This window comes from Petaurus breviceps, unplaced genomic scaffold, assembly GCF_028583685.1.
Source record: "Petaurus breviceps papuanus isolate PSGF00001 unplaced genomic scaffold, PetGlider_PUasm1.0 90769, whole genome shotgun sequence".
Lineage (NCBI taxonomy): Eukaryota > Metazoa > Chordata > Mammalia > Diprotodontia > Petauridae > Petaurus > Petaurus breviceps.
Window position 1 is genome coordinate 11364450 of NW_027187341.1, and position 18173 is coordinate 11382622.

Consider the following 18173-nt stretch of genomic DNA (forward strand, 5'->3'; position numbering starts at 1 on the left):
GAAACCCAGATGTTGTTTGGTATGGATGTAATGGTTGGACAGTTTGGAAATCTACTTGATCTGTTTCTGTCTTGATAATTCTGTTTGTATATTCTGAAGTTCGGGGTACTGACCTTTTTCCCCTGAACTAGGTAAACGATACATATTTGACTGATTAAAGTAAGCTTGTTAACCCATTTTGAGTTGCTTTCCTTTATCAAAGCAAATCCAAGCACCTGTATGGGCAGCCACCCTGAGGACGCTTGGGGCGCTTGCTGCTACACCCCATTTTACAGATAAGGAAACTGAGGCAAACAGAGGGTGGCAGTTAGTAAATGTCTGAAATCAAATTTTAACTCAAGTCTTCCTGCTATCATTTCATATATACAATTTAGCACATAGGTTATATTACGTCCAAGATTGTTCACCATGGTTTCATGGTTTAAGTTTTTTTTTTTTTAATTTCTCACGTCGGTATTTCTTTTTTTTTTATTAAATTTTATGTTTGTTTTTAGTTTATATCATTCATTTCCACAAGATTTTGGGTTACAAATTTTCTCCCCATCCCTCCCCTACCCACCACCCCAAACCAGCAATCCCACTGTATACCCCCTCCCCCAATCTGCTCTCGCCTATATCATGGTTTAGTTTTATTTTTCAGAAATAAAACAAAGGACAGGGACAGGAATGGAAGCTGTGATTTTAGCTAGGTGGTGTAGTGGACAGAACACTAGGCCTGTAGTCAGGAAGACCTGAATTCAAATCCATCCTCAGACACTTACTAGCTGTGTGACCTTGGGCAAGTCATTTAACCTCTTTTTGCTTCACTTTCCCCAGAGCTATTGTGAGGATCAAAAGAGATAAAGTTTATAAAGTACCTAGAATAGTGCCTGTCATACTGCAGACCCTATATAAATGCTTGCTATTATTATTATGATTTCATTAGTCCTGTGAGTTCCACTATCAGTATCTTCTCTGAGATTACTAAATGCTAAGCAGTGTGCAAAGAGCCAGGGATATAAATGCATTAAGCAATACAGTCCCTGTCTTTGGGAAGCTTGCATTCTAGTTGGGGAAGACAATGCATACTGGGGAGTGACATTACCAGGGAAATTGTTTTGTTCTGGGGGAGGCATGGATGGGTATACAGGTAGCAGACAGGCAGATGGTGAGATAACCTGGGTGCACAACTGGGTGGGAAATGATGCTGAAATCCAGTCTGATGTCTAGAACCAGCTCGTAGACACAGGGGCATAAGTGGCCAATACTCAGAGTTTCCTAGAGTTTTGAGAGGTGAGTGACTTGTCCAAAGTCACACAGTCAGAAAAATGTCAGACAAAGGATTTGAACCCAGGTTTTCCTGGCTTGGAGGTCAGCTCTCTTTTACTAAGCCACAATTCCTGTCAATAGAACCTAGTAAGTACTTAATCAATACTTTCTTATTTTAATTGAATTTTAAGTTTCTAGAGGAAAGGGACCAGACTGTACATACATTCCTTATCTCCACAGCCTTTGGCACAATGCTGAACACATAATGAACATTCAATTCATACTTATTCAATATCTTTCCCAGTCAAATTACAAACTCTTTGAAGGTAAGAACCATGTTTTTTCCTTGTTCTGTAAAGTGTCATATATAACTCCCCTGCTAGTTCAAAAACTATTCCAGTCATGGCAATGATAAAAATCAGAGAGAGGACAGGCAGATTTCAAAGAACGGCAGAATACTCTGAGTGTTCATACCGTAGTCAGCTGTGGTGTAGTTCAGAATCTCAAAGTTCCAACCCTTGTAACATGAATAGCTCTGGTACATTTCAAATATTTCTCTGGTAAACTGTTGGCATATATCACCTAAAAAAAAAGAATATTTAGTTGGCACCAGCTTTTTAGAAAAAACAAAAACCTTTTTATGTCTTTCTCCTCTGAAGTCAGCAGGGCCCCTCACTTAACTGAAAGAACCCAATGTTTTGCTGGTGTGAATACTTAGTCTACTTATGTGGATTACATCCTCTATAATAGCTTTAATAGATGACCTTTGCAAGATGCCATGGCTAAAAAACTCACCATTCTGTGGCCAAACTGATAAGAGTTTCTCCAAAGAGAGCTAGACTGGTCCTTAGTCACCAAGTCAAGTCAAGTCAACAAGTATTTCTGAGGTGCCTACTATGTGCACTCTGCTAAGCTCTGGATGCCAGACACAAAGTACATTACTGGGCCTGGCCTGGAAGTCTTTACAAATGGGTTGGACCTTCTAGAACCTGTGCACTGTCAGGTATAGGTAGGGGTAAAAGAACTTAGCACAGTGTCTGGCACACAGTAGGTGCTATATAAATGCTAGCTATTGTTATTACTGTTGTTGATATTTAGCTTTTGTACCTGTTAGCTTTTCCCTGTGATTCAACAGGCAGAGATCAAAGAGGGAGTTCATAGGGGAGGGTTTTTGAAATACAACTGAGATTTCAATTGAAAGGGGAAGGTTTTTGAAATGCAATTGAGACTTACTCAGCCAGGAAGGCAGAGTAAGCCATGAATCACTGTAGCTCTCCCATATTCACCTCCAAATAATCATAAATAGCACCCCAGAACAAATCCTGGAACAGCAGAGCCAGTGGAAAGATGGGGTGGAGCAGTCTTTTAGCCCTGGAGACTTGGAGGATTGGCAAGGAATACAATTGAAAGTTTTAGAAATTTTATTTGAGAAAAAAGATAGAATCAGAAACACTGAGGGCATCATGCTTTAGAAGGGAGCATGCCTCATTTTCTCAGGAAAAAGGTGGTAGACGGGGCGTCCAGGTAGCACAGCGAGTAAGAGCACTGGCTCCAGTGTCGGGATGACCTGGGGATCGAATCCAGGCTCAGACACTTAGCACCCACCCAGAAACACCTGGCCGTGTAACCTTGAGCAAGTTACTTAACCCAGATTGTTTCAAAAAAGAAAAAGGTGGTGGACTATGGGTATAGAATGGAGCATGTGTCATCAGACATGGCCAGTGTGTTTTTGCCTCTTTGTTGCATGGGGGTGGTTACTGGGAAGTGAAAGCAATGTTCCCCCCAAATCATTAACACAGCTTTTTTTTTGAGGGGGAAAAAGGTAAGTGATGGGGAAACCTATGAAAGGGGTGCCCTTAAGGTTCCTTTTGCTCCTGTGAGAAGTATTGTTAGGTGTGCTTAAGATAGGAAAACTGTGCACTTCCCCCTGCTCCATCACTGGTGAAGCAAAGCAAGGCAGTAGAGCATTTGGGGGAGGGATGGAAGGGAAGACTTAAGCGTCTGTTGCAGGTAGTCAGCTGGGAAACTGCTGCTGCCCTCTTCCCCAGACCAACCTCTCCCCCCTTTTAGTTCATCCTCTTTCTCCTTGGAAAAAAAGTCCCATAAATTAGGTCATATATTTAAGCCCATTCTTTTAAATGAGGATTCAATTTAAATTTTAATGCATATTAAATTTGGAGTGCTTTTAAAAAACACAAATAAACACTTTTTTAAAAAGAAGAATTGGAGGAAAGCTTAGTGTGCTACAGGTTTGAAGAAAAATTCGGTCAGTGTTACTCAGGACCATGTAAAGGGAGACAGTTACCCTGGCTGGCTGACTATTCAAAGTACCAAAGGGTTTCCTGAGGCTGTCAGCATAGTTAATAACTACTTTTCTCATTCTGCCCTCAAATGAAAACTTAAACTCAAAAACAATGGCATTAGTAGAAATCTAACCCATACAACTTAGAATGAGATACCAAAAATTAGCTATAGTGTTCCTACATTCTCCGTTTATCCCTGACTGAATACAGAAAAATAGTCATCTGCTATTACATATTATAACCATTAGACATATTATTGATAGGGACTTTGTTCCTAGACATTTTACGTAAGCACAGTTCTATATGTATCATTTCAGCTTCTTAACTTTCCCAAAATGATGGCAAAGTTTGGTATTTCCCTAAGGTACAACTTCAGCTGGCCAATTCTGCAGATTTATGCCTACATCCTTCAGACATTCCTCCCCTTCAGTTTTCTTCAGGTCAGCTATAGCAAGTATCTGGTTACAGCTTCTGAACTCCAGTTCCTGCGCATATTCCAACAGAGCTCAAGAGAAAGCAGATGGCACTACCTTTCCTTGTTCCCCATGTACCTTTCAGGCTTCCCCTTTATCATAAAAGTGCTCTAAAAACAACAAGGCACTAAACCACTATATGGCATTATTTTTCTTGTTCTGTCTTCAAAGATGCCCTTTGTGTTCATCTTAAACTGCTTTCAAGTACATTAAAATGTTGGAATGTAGGAAGAAACCATACAGTGTAATTCATATCAGTTTTCACAAGTGTTATATTGCCTTGATTTGTGTCCATTAGTTTTTTTAAACTTTCAAAACACGTATTTGGTTTTTTTAAAGTTTATCTTTCTTCAAAGAGATATTTGAAAAATCCGAGTGAAGGCAAATGAAAGAAAGAAAAATAAAATCGATACTTGGGAAAATCAATTTGGATTTTCTCCATGAAATGATTTTACTGACCTCCAGTCGTTCTCCCAGTTGTTACTTCTAAAATAACATCACTCTTATCATCTTTCTCCTTTGGCACTAGAGCCTGGAAAAGCTGAAAGAGGGAGAAAACACATTCTAATTTTTATGTGCTATGATTATATGTCCATTTTTCCTCATTCACTTTGAATAATACTTGTACCTGACTAAGAGATGTGATACAAAAATCTCAAAGTACTTAATGAAGGTTCGTGATCTCTAAGTGCCATACAGACTGTGATAAGGATGATACTGGATGTGAAATAAGTGGTCATTTCACATGAACAATTCATTGACAATGAATTTGGGAGATTCAATTTCCCTGTTATCGTTTTATCTTTTATCTTAATTTTGACCATTGGCTCAAAGGACAAAGTCTTCTATTCAACTTCCCTCAGTTTGGGTTTATTATAATTATTTCCAAAACACTAGTTTCATTCATCCAAAGGAAAAAAAATTCAAGCTTTGAAAACCCTTCCTTGGGAGAAGATAAAGGCTTTTGTGGCATGACAGTTCATTCTTTCTGCCTCTGGGTGAGAGCAGGGACACCATGTCCTGCCTTGACTTCTCCTCACAGTCACTCTCTGTTTGAAGAGTTCTTTTGGAATCTACCCTCAGACAAAAAGACACAAATGGAGAATTTCTGAGGCACAACTAGAAATGGAGATTTCCTAATAAAAATATAACCCAGCAAAGAAGGGAAAACATTTCACAGCTGCCCAAACACCTTTCCAAATGAAACTAATAGGTGCTACCAAGACTGAGATTCTCCCAACTATCTCTTCTGAGATACAGAGTTCAAGTTGTAAACTATGTTGTCTATTAGGAAGAATACTGACTGTACTGAAAGTCAGGAGTCTTGGCTCTGTCTTTATGTTGTAACCTCATTTTTAAGTTTGTGGTAATAATAAACTAACTCTGCCACATCTGCTTCATCCCACCTCTCTACCCCATTTGCAGGATTTCTAGTTTGGTGGGAAATAAAAGCAGGTTGGTGGGTACTGGGCACCAGAACATGTTCTCTCCTCTGGTTTCTTTGCCAAGTCAGCTTTTGAAAAAGAAGGGATTCATTATTGCATTATAAATTGGTAGATTCAGGAGAGATCCTGGAATTGATCTGGTCTAATCTCTTTGATTTACAGTTGAGGAAATGGAGGCCCAGAACAGGGAGTGTGAATTAGCTGAGGTCACACAAGTGGTAAGTGCAACAGTCAGGATTCAAGTCAAGGTCTTCCAACCCAAAATCCATTGCTGTTTCCACTAGACCATACTAAAACCACCCCCACTGCCCTATTTGTATTCTCCTATTCAGTAAACTGCATGTGGAGTCTGTCAGATCTAAGTTTAAATCCTTCCTCACACATTAAGTAGCCGTGTGACCCTGGCCAAGTAACTTAACCTCTCTATCTGCCTCAGTTTTCCCAAATGTAAAATGGTGTTAGTAAAAGGACCTACCTCCCAGGGCTGTTGTGGACATAAAATGAGACATTTGTAAAGCACTTTGTAAACCTGCAAATACTATATAAATACGACCAATCATTGTTATTGTTATTACTTACAACAACAATAATGGTAATGATAAATCATTCGGTGTCTATAAGACTTATAATGAAGTAGTATCTAGAAAGTAATGTGAACTCCAAAGCCAAGAGCTCTCAGTAAAACCATTGATCTGTTTGATGTCTAAGAAGATTAGAGATTACCTCTCTGCATAACCTGTTGATATTTTGATCAATGGCTTCTCTTTCTTCTAAAGCAAGTTCAAGTAGCTGTTTCTCTTCTTGTCTGTCCAAACCTAAAAAGCAACAACAGAAATGTTGGTTGCAACTTTTATTTTGCTTGAAGAAGCCATAAAAGGGCTAATTTCACCTGTTAGACTCTTTCTATTTCAGTGGTTGTAGAAAAGGATTCAACATTAAGTAGCTATTATATGTTAGACCTCATGTAAATTTACATTTTCTTCAGAGATCCAATGCACTTGTGTGTCATGGCATCACCTCCCTGATGACATGGTCCTCTTCCAGGATGAAGGACAAACACCAACAGCAAGGGCTAAAGACACAAAGACAACAAAGGAAAATAATCCTGCCCCTCAAGGGGCTTACATTCTACTAGAGACATCTTCAGGTCACGATTTCTTTGACTTTGGATGGATTTCTTTGGTCACAGCCTTGGATATGCCAGGCACTATGCTAAGTGCTTTTACAATTATTATTTAATTTTATCCTCACAATAGCAGGGGGTGGGGTGGGATAAAGGTTTGTTTCCTTTTTTCCATTTATAATTCCCTACAAAACTTAACACAGTCCCATGAACACAAGGGGTGGTCAGTAAATTCAGCTAATAACTCCCATTTAAATGTTTAAATTCTTATTACAATCAAATATTTTTTCTCATAAGAACATAGATTATGACAAAAATCCAATCTAATGCATTTGATCACATCATGTAATAGGACCTAGATGTGTGATATCTGTTATGGGGTACTCCTGGAAGAGGGAATCCCTTCTACCTATGCAGGTTGGCACCTTCTCTGCAAAACTTAGCCTTAGAGAATTCAAGGGGTTAAGTGACTGGTCCTGGGTCACAAAGGCAGTAGGTGTGGGGCCCAAGATTTGACCCCAAGTCTTTCTGGATCTGAGCCCAGTTCTATTAACTATGTTACTTCCTGTCACCTAATTCAATGTGGGATATAAAATATTGTAAGAAGCCTTTTCAAATCCTGGAAGAGGGTCAAGTTTAAACTTTTGTTTGAGATGTGAAGGCAGTGTTAGATGCTTTACCTTGAAAATCTTTATTGTCAAACTTAATATACTTACATCCTGACTTTAAAATGTTCTGGACCTGACAGCCAGGAGGACCTAGTTTGCCAGAAGACCTCAAAATGAAGGCCTTGTCCAACTTAAGCAGTTATATACAGAGGCTCACAGTGACACACACAGAAAAATGCTCACATATATTATGCATTGATTATGATGATAACCAAGATGCCTATAGTTGTAAAAATCTCTAAGAGTTTTTTTTTAAACTTGGCAAATTTTTAAATCTAGCAAATATAAAGGATTTTTAAACTAGCTAAAATTCTAAGTAGCATAAAATTATAACTAGTATAAAATACAGAAAACCTAATAAAGCCTCTGAAAATTTCAGTATTAAGTTGAGCAGACCCGAGATAAGAATTCTCTACCCATTCACTTAGCACCAGTAGTATGCTGCTAGCTGGAAAAAAAAAGTGCACCCCCCAAATTTAAACACTTTTAAGTTTAATCTTCCTTATTAATAGTATTCCCATCGTTTTCTTAAGTCTAAAAATCCACAAAACAATAAAGAAACAATAAAGTAAGCCCTCATTTATCGCATTTGCAGATTTCCAAAGTAGCAGTTCTCACACTGAAAATAAAAGGTTTGTACTGGCTGCAACACGGTTCTGCCTAGTAATATCCTATTGCCTACCTTGATTGGATGAATCACAATTGGTTCATCCCCATACTCTCCATTCGAGGAGTACTCATGCTAAACATGCTCACTTCAAACTCAATTCAAACATGGATCAGTTCATGATTTTCCAAACTACTTCTCCACCCTGTTCCCTTGCTTCCTTTTCTGGGAGATCTTCTCACATTAGAATTTGTGTCCTTGAAGGCAGGGATTGTCTTTTGGCATGTATTTGTATTACCAGGGCTTAGCACAGTGACAGATAGAGTTTAATAAGTGCTTTGACTGAATTAAAATCCAGCTTTAGACACTTACTAGCTGTATGAACCTGGGCAATTCACTTAATCATGGTTTCCCTCAGTTTCCTTAACTGTAAAATGGGGATCATAATAGTATCTGCCTCTCAGGGTTGTTAGGGGATCAAATGAGATATTTGTAAAGTGTGTAGCACATAGTAGGTGCTTAATAAATGTTTATTCTCAGGAGGACCTGAGTTCAAATCCAATCAGACACTTGACATATTTACTAGCTGTGTGACCTTGGGCAAGTCACTTAACCCCAAATGCCTTGCCTTTCCCCCTCAAAAAAAATGTTTATTCTCTTCTCTTTCCCCTCTCTATATTAAAATGTTTAAGTGACCCAATGCCAATAACTGCAACAAGATTATAGGCATACAGTGACTTTCAACTAATAATCCCCAAAGGATTTATGATAATTATATCAAATCTCAAAAAATGCTTTTTTTGTAAGGATTATTTTTCCATGTGCCCAATGACCTAGTGATAAATACACAAGAAATAAATGCTCAGTTTACATTAACAATGAATTTCTATTTCAGATCAGCTCGGCTGGCTATTATTGCATCACATTTTTAATTACCTCAGACACACACATTATGGCCAAAATTCCCTTGGAAGGGCAAAATACTATTAATGATACTCTTAAAAAAAGGTTCCAGGTATCTTAAATGTGAAGTTTTAGATATGGGACACCTATCCTGTAACCTCCTGAAAGGAAGGCGGAAGCATGGTGCTGTAGTGATAAAAGAGCCCAAGAGGGAATCAGAAACATGGTGCAGTGGAAAGCATGTGATCAACATGGCGCCAGATCTTCCATCAAAGAAGCTCCGACAAGGGAGGCAGGGTAGGGTTCAAATCCCATGTTGGACACTTATTCATTGTGTGATCCTGGGCAAGTCATTGACCTCTCTGGGCCTTAGGTTCCACATCTGTAACATGAGGAATTTGGACTTGACTTCTAGGGTCCCTTCTAGCACTAAATCTGTTCTGGTTCCAATCTTGGGTCTGCCTTTTCCTACCTGGATTTTGGGCAAGTTCCTAATCCTCTCTAGGTCTCAGTATACTCATCTATAAAATAAAGAGGCTCGACCTGGAAAGGCCCTTTTATTTCTCAGTCTATGAGCCTATCAGCTTCAGTTCTAATTCCAGTTTGGCTGCTAGCTCACTGTGAAAACTTTGCAAACAATTTCACCTTCTGAGGCTCCAGTCTCCTTATCTACACATAACAAAAAGAGTTTGGACTAGAGACCATGGGGTCAAACTCAAACAGAAACCCAAGGCACACTGATTTAGAAAACCACAAATTAACATTAACCATGCTGTATTGTATTTTTACTTATTTTGTTCAATGTTTCCCAATTACTCATTAATCTGGTTTGGACCACATGATTTTGGGACAAACTCATCTTTGGCCAGATGAGTTCTAAAGTCCTTTCTAGCTCCCACATTCTATGAAACATGTAATTAGAAACGACTGTCAACACGGATAAGTGATCCCCCTTGCCCCCTTCTCCCCCCAGAAAAGCTGTTAGAGATAATAAGCATGTTAGAGATGCTGGCCAGGTTGAACTAAAATAATGATAGAGATTCGACTATTGCACTTGGTTTGAGATGGTCTCCTAAGGCAGCTTTTAAAGTGTGGGGGCAGGGAGAATCCAAGAAGAAAGTGACATTCAGCTTTCTGTGTGTCAGCTCTAATTGTGATTTTTGGGTTGAGCTTCCTCTTTTTGGAAGGACCTAAAGAAGAAAACATTATAACTGCCCATATTCTTTTGTAGCTTTGTTTTTTTTTTCTGAGGACTTACCCCAAATCACAAAGTGGGCACTAAGCAAAACCTAGGTCTCCTACCTTCTAATCTAGCACCATTTTTGCTAAATCATGCCATCACAGCTATTATCAGTTCCCTAACTTCCATTCCTTACCATTATCTAAACTCTTAGCAACTGTACTTTGTCATTTCTATGTATGGGCCACGAATTAACATTTTTAAACTCTCCACAATATTCCATCTCTTTATTCTGTACATTTTCCATGGTTGTCCATTATGCCCAGAATTCTCACCCTTCTCATATCTACTTCCTGGCTTCCTTTAGGTCCCAGCTAAAATCCCACTTTTTGCAATAAGCTTTTCCCATGCTTCTTAATACTAATGCCTTCCAAGATTATCTCCAGTTTATTCTGTATATAGCTTGTTTTTACATAGTTGTTTGCATGCTGTCTCCCCCATTAGACTGTTGAGATCTTTGACACTAGGGACTGTTTTTTGACTTTTCTTTGCATCCCTGGGATTTAGCAGTAATTAGCATATAGCAGGCCCTTAAAAATGCTTTTTTAATTAATTTGGCTTGATTAAGACACAGAGTCAATCAAAGGAACTGACCAGTTGACCACAAAGTATGCAACATTCATGTAGTTCTGTATCTTGGTAAATATGATAGAGTTTGGCTTTCCCAGGTTATGATGCCTTAAGTCCAAATGGCAAAGCTGGGAAAATTTATGATTCTACCACAGTAATCATCAACACCTTCATCAGGTAGTACAGAATATATATGCTGTGATGGACAACGTGTTGTTGTTGTTGAGTAACGTCTAACACTTAGTGACCCTGTGGATCATAGTATGCCAATACTGTCCATGAGTTTTCTTTGTAAAGATACTGGAGTGGTTTGCCATTTCCTTCTCCAGTGGATTAAGGAAAACAGGTCACATTTGAACTCAGGTCTTCTGACTCCTATGAGCCACAGCATATTATTAATATACTAATCGGAAAACACTCACTTTCTTTACTATCAGAATTTACATTCTTTCCACTTGTTTTAACTCGAAAGCTTTTAACAATTTCGGTACTTTGAGGCATTAATATTTTTTACATTTGACTATACAAGACAACAGTGGATAGAATGCTGTACTTGAAGTCAGGAAGACCAGTTCAAATTTGTATTCTGACACCAGCTATGGCAAGTCACTAGGCAAATCACTTAAACTGTCTGCCTTAGATTCCTCAATTGTAAAACAGGGATAAAATAAGCCTTGTAAAGTGCTTTACAAACATTAAAGCTCTCTATAAATGCTAACTAATATATATATATATATATATATATATATATATATATATATATATATATTTTACTTACTTTTACACATTGATTCTAATTCTTCAATTGCTTTTTCAGACTCTTGAATTTCTTTATAGATGGCAGTAAACTGAGCCAACTCAGCATGTCTTCTGCTCATGGTCCTTCGATCACTTTCACTCACAGAGACATGATGCAACAATCCATCAAGTCTCTGATATTCTCCACTCAGCTCCTCCACATATTTCTGTACTGCTTTATGTTTCCACAGTATCCTGGTGTCTTGCTGACAATATCTTCTTGACCAATTTCTATGTAATGGAGAATAATAAATGTGATTCCAGATTGGCCTAAAAATACATCGCTTTGGATCAAGTCTGTTCCTTCTGGATAGATGAGGAAGAAGGTGGTAGAAGTGACATTGCTGGTAATAATTAACTGAAAGGATCCAAACGCTCAGGTAACGACTCATCTCAGCATCTGAAATTTTATAAACACAATTGTTGAAACAAAAACCTATTTCTTCTATTACATTAGCAAGAGAGTTATACAGCCAGATGTACCTCAGAAATCCTGTTTAGTCTCCATACCCACTGAAAGTCTTAATATTTACCAACCCATAAAATAATCCCTTCATGCTTCTTCAAGTAGTAAAATGGGGATAACAAACTGATTGAAAGCAACATCATTTTCTCTCTGCCCAACCTAGGTAAATGATTAAGGCTTCTGATATGAGGAGAAGAAGAAAAACAGAGATCATTTATATAGAGCTGTGAGGTGTATATATAGCACTTTCTGTATAGCAACCTTCACTAACAAACTTCTAAGCAGAAAAGGTCAGAAACAGTCACTTTAAAATCACCTTTAAACTCTTAAGCCTGGATCTTACTGTGTTGGTGAACACGTGGAAAGTATTTGACACACAGCATAATGTATAAAACAATTATCCAAAGCTATGGTCACAGAATTTTAGAGCTCTAAGAAACCTTTGAGATGAACTGATATAATCCAAGTTCAGAGCTCTTTCCCCTCTATTATAATGATTTTCTGCTTCTTTAATTTCTCCCATTCTGTCACCCATTCCATGATAAGAGTTCTCTTGTTCCTTAGTTCTTATGCTGAAAGTAGTCAGAAAGGAAGAAAATTCCAGAAAACAGTCCTGGTAGAGGATCTGTTGAGAGTAGGGAGTGAAACTATTTGTTTAAAAATGAAGTTTGAGGATTATCTGTGTAGTATGACTATCACTTATTACCATAATAGCTAACTAGTATATAACATATAGTAGTTTCATAGGACAAGGGAATACAATTTGATAGAAATGGGTAATATAAGAAAAATGTATCATATCTGGAACCCAGTTCCTATTTGATGGAGTTAACAGACATAATCAGATTGATTTGAATCACAGGAAAAATAGAATTCAGAAATAAAAAGTTAACCAGAAACCAACTTGTAGGGCCCTGTGATTAGCAATTAACTCTTATTTATATGATATCTTATGTATAATTTATGTAATGACATAAAATATATTAAATAATATGTGATTTATATAATTTATCTATTATACAGTAATAAACATAATAATAATTTTTAATAAACTGATTCATTGATCAGATATTTGACTATTACAATAATTCTTTGGGGTAGGTAGAACTATTATTATTTTTTTTTGTTTGGTTGGGTTTTTTGGGGTTTTTTTTGCTTTTTGGAGGGGGGAAAGTAGGGCAGTTGGGGTTAAATGACTTGCCCAAGGTCACATGGCTAGTTTTTTGTGTTGTGTCTGAGGCCACATTTGAACTGAGGCCAGCACTCTATTTACTGAGCCACTTAGCTTCCCCAGAACTATTATTTTAAAGATGAGGAAACTGAGCTTCAGAAAACCTAAAGTGCCAAGACTCAAATTCAGGCTGTCTGATTCTAAGCCCGGAGCTCTCCTGACACGCTAAGCATAAACCCTTCACGTGTGCAGGAGGAGCGAGGCGTCATCCCACGAAAGGCTCACGTGTGATCTAGCTGTCCTGAGGCACAAGAGCCATACATTTTCCCGAGGAGGAGAAATCACTCAATATTTCAGGCTCACGTATGATGTAACTTTCCTTCTGGAGCCTGAAAAGGTGAAGCATTAATAATGCAACCTCTGCAAAGTTTTCCGGGTCCTTCACATTAACAAGGGAAATGAAAAAGCCGGGCAGCTCAGGAACGTGGCAAACGTCCCAGGCTTTTCGAGTGACAGCTGACCTCGCCATCCTCCTAGATAGCCCTCTTACGCTGCAGACCCAGGCACGCCTCCCTAAGGGTCACTTTCATTTCTGCGGGGCCCTCCCAAAGACCCTCTTTGAGGACTTCATCTCCACCCGTTTTGGGGCTACTGGGTTAGAAATCTGGGGTCCTTTGGGCAGTTCGTTCCCCAAGAGGGAGCAGAGGGAGCCCCAAAGGATTATAAACGACCAGGACAAAAGAAGAAACGCAACTGATATCGCACACTGTACCTGGATATGAGCGCAGCCATTGAAAAGGAAAGGGGAGGTGGGAGAGGTAAACTACAACTCCCAGAATTCCTGCTGCTGAGACATGAACTACAATCCCAGCATGCTGTAAGAGGAAGGGAGAAAGGGAGACTGAAATCGATAAGGGCGCAGTGTCTAAGTGTAAACAAAAGCTGTCCGTAGTTTTAGAGGAGGTAACTTAGTTTTTAGATGGTGCATATATTTAGGGTTAGTAAATACTGTAATATCAGGAAACTCCATGTTACTTGGAATATGTTTTTAAAATTTTGTGCCATTTAACCTAAATTTTTGCATCTGAGAATTGGAAAGGTTATCCTTTGCTATTAATATCAACAGGATTTCTTTCTCTATATAGAAACATTTAAAGAGAAAAAAGAATTTTCTTATTTTCTGTAAGTAGATAGGGACTGGCTCTGTGAATGCATAGCACAACCTTAAGTGCTTAGTAAATGTGTGACTGACTGATTTCACTGGTATATGGAACTCCCAGGTAGAGACTTACCAACACAGGTCAGGCACCTTCTCTGTGATTTAGTCTAAGAGAGTGTTGCGGTTCATTCATTTCAGTTGGGTTAAACTCGTCTTGACCCCATTTAGGGTTTTCTTGGCAAAGATGCTGTTTCTGAATAATTAAGTACAAAATAATTTTTTTCCCAGAAATATCCAAATAATCAGATCATCTTTTCTTGACTTATCTAGCAAATTCCCTCAGTTCTTCATTTCATTTTATATATGTGATCCTATAAGTAAGGTGGATTTTAGTGTGTAAAGTGAGTATTTGTTATTATTTCTTAGAGTTCAATTTCCCAGGATCCATAGCCATTACAATCTTTTGTTCCTAGGTATTAGATAGGAGTTCCCACAATTTTGGTTCAAAACATCTCTACCATGCTTGTGCAACATTATATAATGATAAATAATACAAACATCCACTGCGTCTGTGCAGTGAGATACAGGGATGGGGTGATGTAAACTTGTGAGGCTATTGTTGGCAAGATGCCTTCTTTGTCCATTGCCCCTATAAAGCAGATGGGCATTGGTCAGTGAATGAGGAACCTTAGGGTTGAATGTACAAATGCTGCGTGTGCTTAGATTTGCCTCCATCAAGGCATGGGGGGAACCTTAGGAAGGTGATGTCTTGACTTGCAAGTGAATTGGATTTAAGTGAGGGAAGGGCTGTGCAAATCATCAGCTTCATTCTCTCCTCCAGTCATCTGGGTCTAGTGGCAAGATATAGATTAGGATGACTGGAGATGACCCCAGATGCAGTGGGAGACCTTCGGCTTTTTAAGTTAAGGTCTGTCCTAGGTCTCAGTTTGACAGAGGTAATGCCCATTCAGTGATTAAGACTAGGTAAGAAATGAGGCAAAGAATGGTTTCTTTTATCTAGTAAAAAAAAAAATCAATCAGTGAGGGGAAGACCCTCAGGGTTTCTGAACAAAACAGAAACAATTGCTATTTACATTCAGTCAGAGCCATCTGAGCACAAACAATTGATGGAATCCTAATAAATAACTGCCCCAAGCTCCAATATTCTAACTTTATTACAGGCCTGTCCCCGCTGGACAGCAGGCCCACCACTGTGCCTATCCACCCCCCCCCCCCCAATGTCCTAACTTCTTTGTATATGCCTCGCTGCTCACTAGGACAACAGGTGTGTCCCTGAACTCTTAGTTCCCACAGAAATAGTAGGTGTGATGGGAACCTAGCTACTGCCTCTACCTGGTCACTGCCCCCAGACTGATTCCCACAGAAACATGTGTGTTCTTGTATTCAATCAAAATCACATCATCCATTTTGACCAGACAAGACCACAATAGCTAGCCAGTTGGAGGGCAGAATGACCAGATTGTATAACCACTGAACCATAGATGGGACTCCTCCTCCATTACCTAAACTCTTAACAAACTCCTCCTGCCTTTTTAATATTAATGATATTTCTCTACTCTATGTACATTTCTGTTATGTAATTGCATCTTTACCCTATAAAAGTTGCTTTCTTCTTCTCAAATTATCTTGTTTTCTCTAAAGTTGCTGGTTCCTCTTAGAACTTAGCCCGCTTCATGAGAGGCGACAATCTCAATAAATGCCTATACTTGGATTAGAGGTGGTCTGACAATGAATTATTTGAGACTGTTCCACCATATTATGAAACCACAACAGTTTTGGAGTGGGCAGAGCCCCCACCTCCACAGCTTTTTGGTGTCCCTGGGTTTAAACCACAACACAATGACCTAGTGAGGCTTGGGCTAGGACCTATTGTTGGCCAATCAATGAGAGCCAGAGTGTTTTGGGTTTAAGGCATGGTCCTTAAAAAAGAGATCTAGCCTGTAAACCTCAAGATATATCATAAACCCCAAGATATCTCTTATGAGGTTATAATGATCAATATATATATTTCTTTGGGCAGAGCACCTATGGGTAAGGGTATGATTTGTACAGAGGATGAGGAGGGAGAGAGGGAGAAGGGAGAAGGGAGGGAAGGAGAGGAAAAGGAGGGAGGAAGAAAGGAAGCTGCATTGTCCAACTGGAAGTGGCCAATTGGGTCACCATTAGGCAAGTACCACTACTCACAGGAGCAGGTAAGCTATTTGGGAAGAGGGGCTCTATGGCTATTGTATTTGTATCCCCAGGGCCTATCACAGTGCCTTGTTCAATAAAGGTTTGCTGTGTTAAAAACCCAGAAAAACTATTGACATTATTGATTTGACAAATGCAAAGATAAAAACTTTCAGACACAGTGGTTGAAGCAAGTCCATTTAGGATAGAAGTGGCATTTTGATTAAATTAGCAGGACTGCTCCAAAGCATTTACTCTCAGATGTGAGAATTGAATAGTTGAATGTCTACAATTCTTTTGTTGAATCAGTTTCTTTAAATACACATTTTATTTTTGACATCCTTTATGGAGTACTGATATGGCCTTCATGCAGTTTGGGCTTTCTGGGAACCCTGGAATGTCAGAGTATGGGGCAGAGTCTGCCTGAATGAATTCATGTACCAAACCTTTTTCCAGTCAAATGATAAGGTTTATTGTAATACTAATAGTAGGTCTAGTGAACCTAGTGAACCCTCAGCTTAATGGGGGTGAGACTGATGTTTTTATACAAAAAGGACAGTGAAAGGATCTACATGGGATTAAGGAGTGCTAAGTAGTCTGGGGTAGGCCAGGTACACAGTGAAAGTGATGTCAAGTAAGCTAATTAGGTGATCTAGTTGCCCTAGGCTATGCCAGTTGCTTTGGACCTTGGGCCAAATCAATGATTTGTACTGCTGAAATGTATGGGAAAATTCAGTGACCAGGTTGCTTTCAAAGATATGGTCTTTTCCTTTTAGGGGTCCAGATCCCATCACCCCGTCAGCCTCTCTCTCTTTTTAAATTGAGTTTAAATTGTAACAAAAAGCATTAAATTATACAGTTCCACATAAATTCAGACAAGAAGAGTGGGCTTTAAGTGGACATCACATATTCAAATAAACATTTATTAAGCTTCTGCTATGTGCCAGGCACTGTGCCAAGTACTGAGGATACAAAAAAGGCAAAAGACAGTGTCTGTTCTCCAGGAGTTCATAATCTAATGGGGGAGACAACACATAAGAAACTATGTACAAAATTATTTGGGTATATGTTAACTCATTGGCTACTCACAACTACTCTTTGATGTAGGTGTTATTATTTTCCCCTGTATTAAAAGTGAGGAAACTGAAGCATGTTATGGGCCTGGGTCAAAGAAATCATAAGTGTCTAAGGCCCATCTGTATTGGCAAGCAAAGAAGTAGTTAACACCTTGTTTTAGCTATTTAGTTGACACCTTGTTTCAGTTCTTGCCCATGATTATATCAAGTCTTTTGATGAGAAGCAGAACTTGTGAACCCCACAACTTGTGAAACCTAGAACTTGTGAATTCCTGTTGGAAGGGGAGGAGCTAATGACCATATATAAGGAGAGGCCCAGGATAGAGAGAGCAGAATTGAGAACAGAACTTGTAGTGGCAGAACTGAGAAAAACTGAGAACTGAGGAGAAAGCAGAACTGAGAAGAACTGAGAAGAGGACTCTTGTGGTGGCAGAGTTGAGAAGGGGAAAACTGGTGGTATCCCGGCACACTATGTTTGTCTGTTTTGTCTGTGTTGATGTTTGTTTGTGATACTTTGTACAGAAGCCCTGAGACCTTACTGAAAGAGGATTTTCTGGTTGTCTGTTTACAGAAGGCCTTGGAGGAGGGATTCAGAGGTCCAGTGACTGTACTGATGATTTGTGTTGAGTTTTCAGACCTTATTTGTGGGTCTGTGTTGATTTCTATGTTGATGATTTGTGTTGACCTCTTGGACCTTGTTTGTGAGTCTGTGTTGATTTCACAGGTAGAAAGT

The 18173-nt window shown here is 39.0% G+C and overlaps 1 protein-coding gene across 1 annotated transcript in view; it reads right to left on the bottom strand.

The window, feature by feature from the left end:
- MTRF1 (mitochondrial translation release factor 1) overlaps positions 1–13876 on the bottom strand; it is a 33147-nt gene extending 19271 nt beyond the window's left edge. Inside the window, exons 1-5 of the mRNA XM_069068644.1 lie at positions 13788–13876; positions 11359–11778; positions 6193–6284; positions 4484–4565; positions 1723–1830 (exon numbers count right to left, since the gene is read on the bottom strand). Of these exons, the coding sequence (XP_068924745.1) occupies positions 1723–1830; positions 4484–4565; positions 6193–6284; positions 11359–11770 (694 nt within the window). The 5' untranslated portion in view covers positions 11771–11778; positions 13788–13876. The remainder of the gene's footprint in view (positions 1–1722; positions 1831–4483; positions 4566–6192; positions 6285–11358; positions 11779–13787) is intronic.
- Between the last annotated feature and the right edge of the window lie 4297 nt (positions 13877–18173).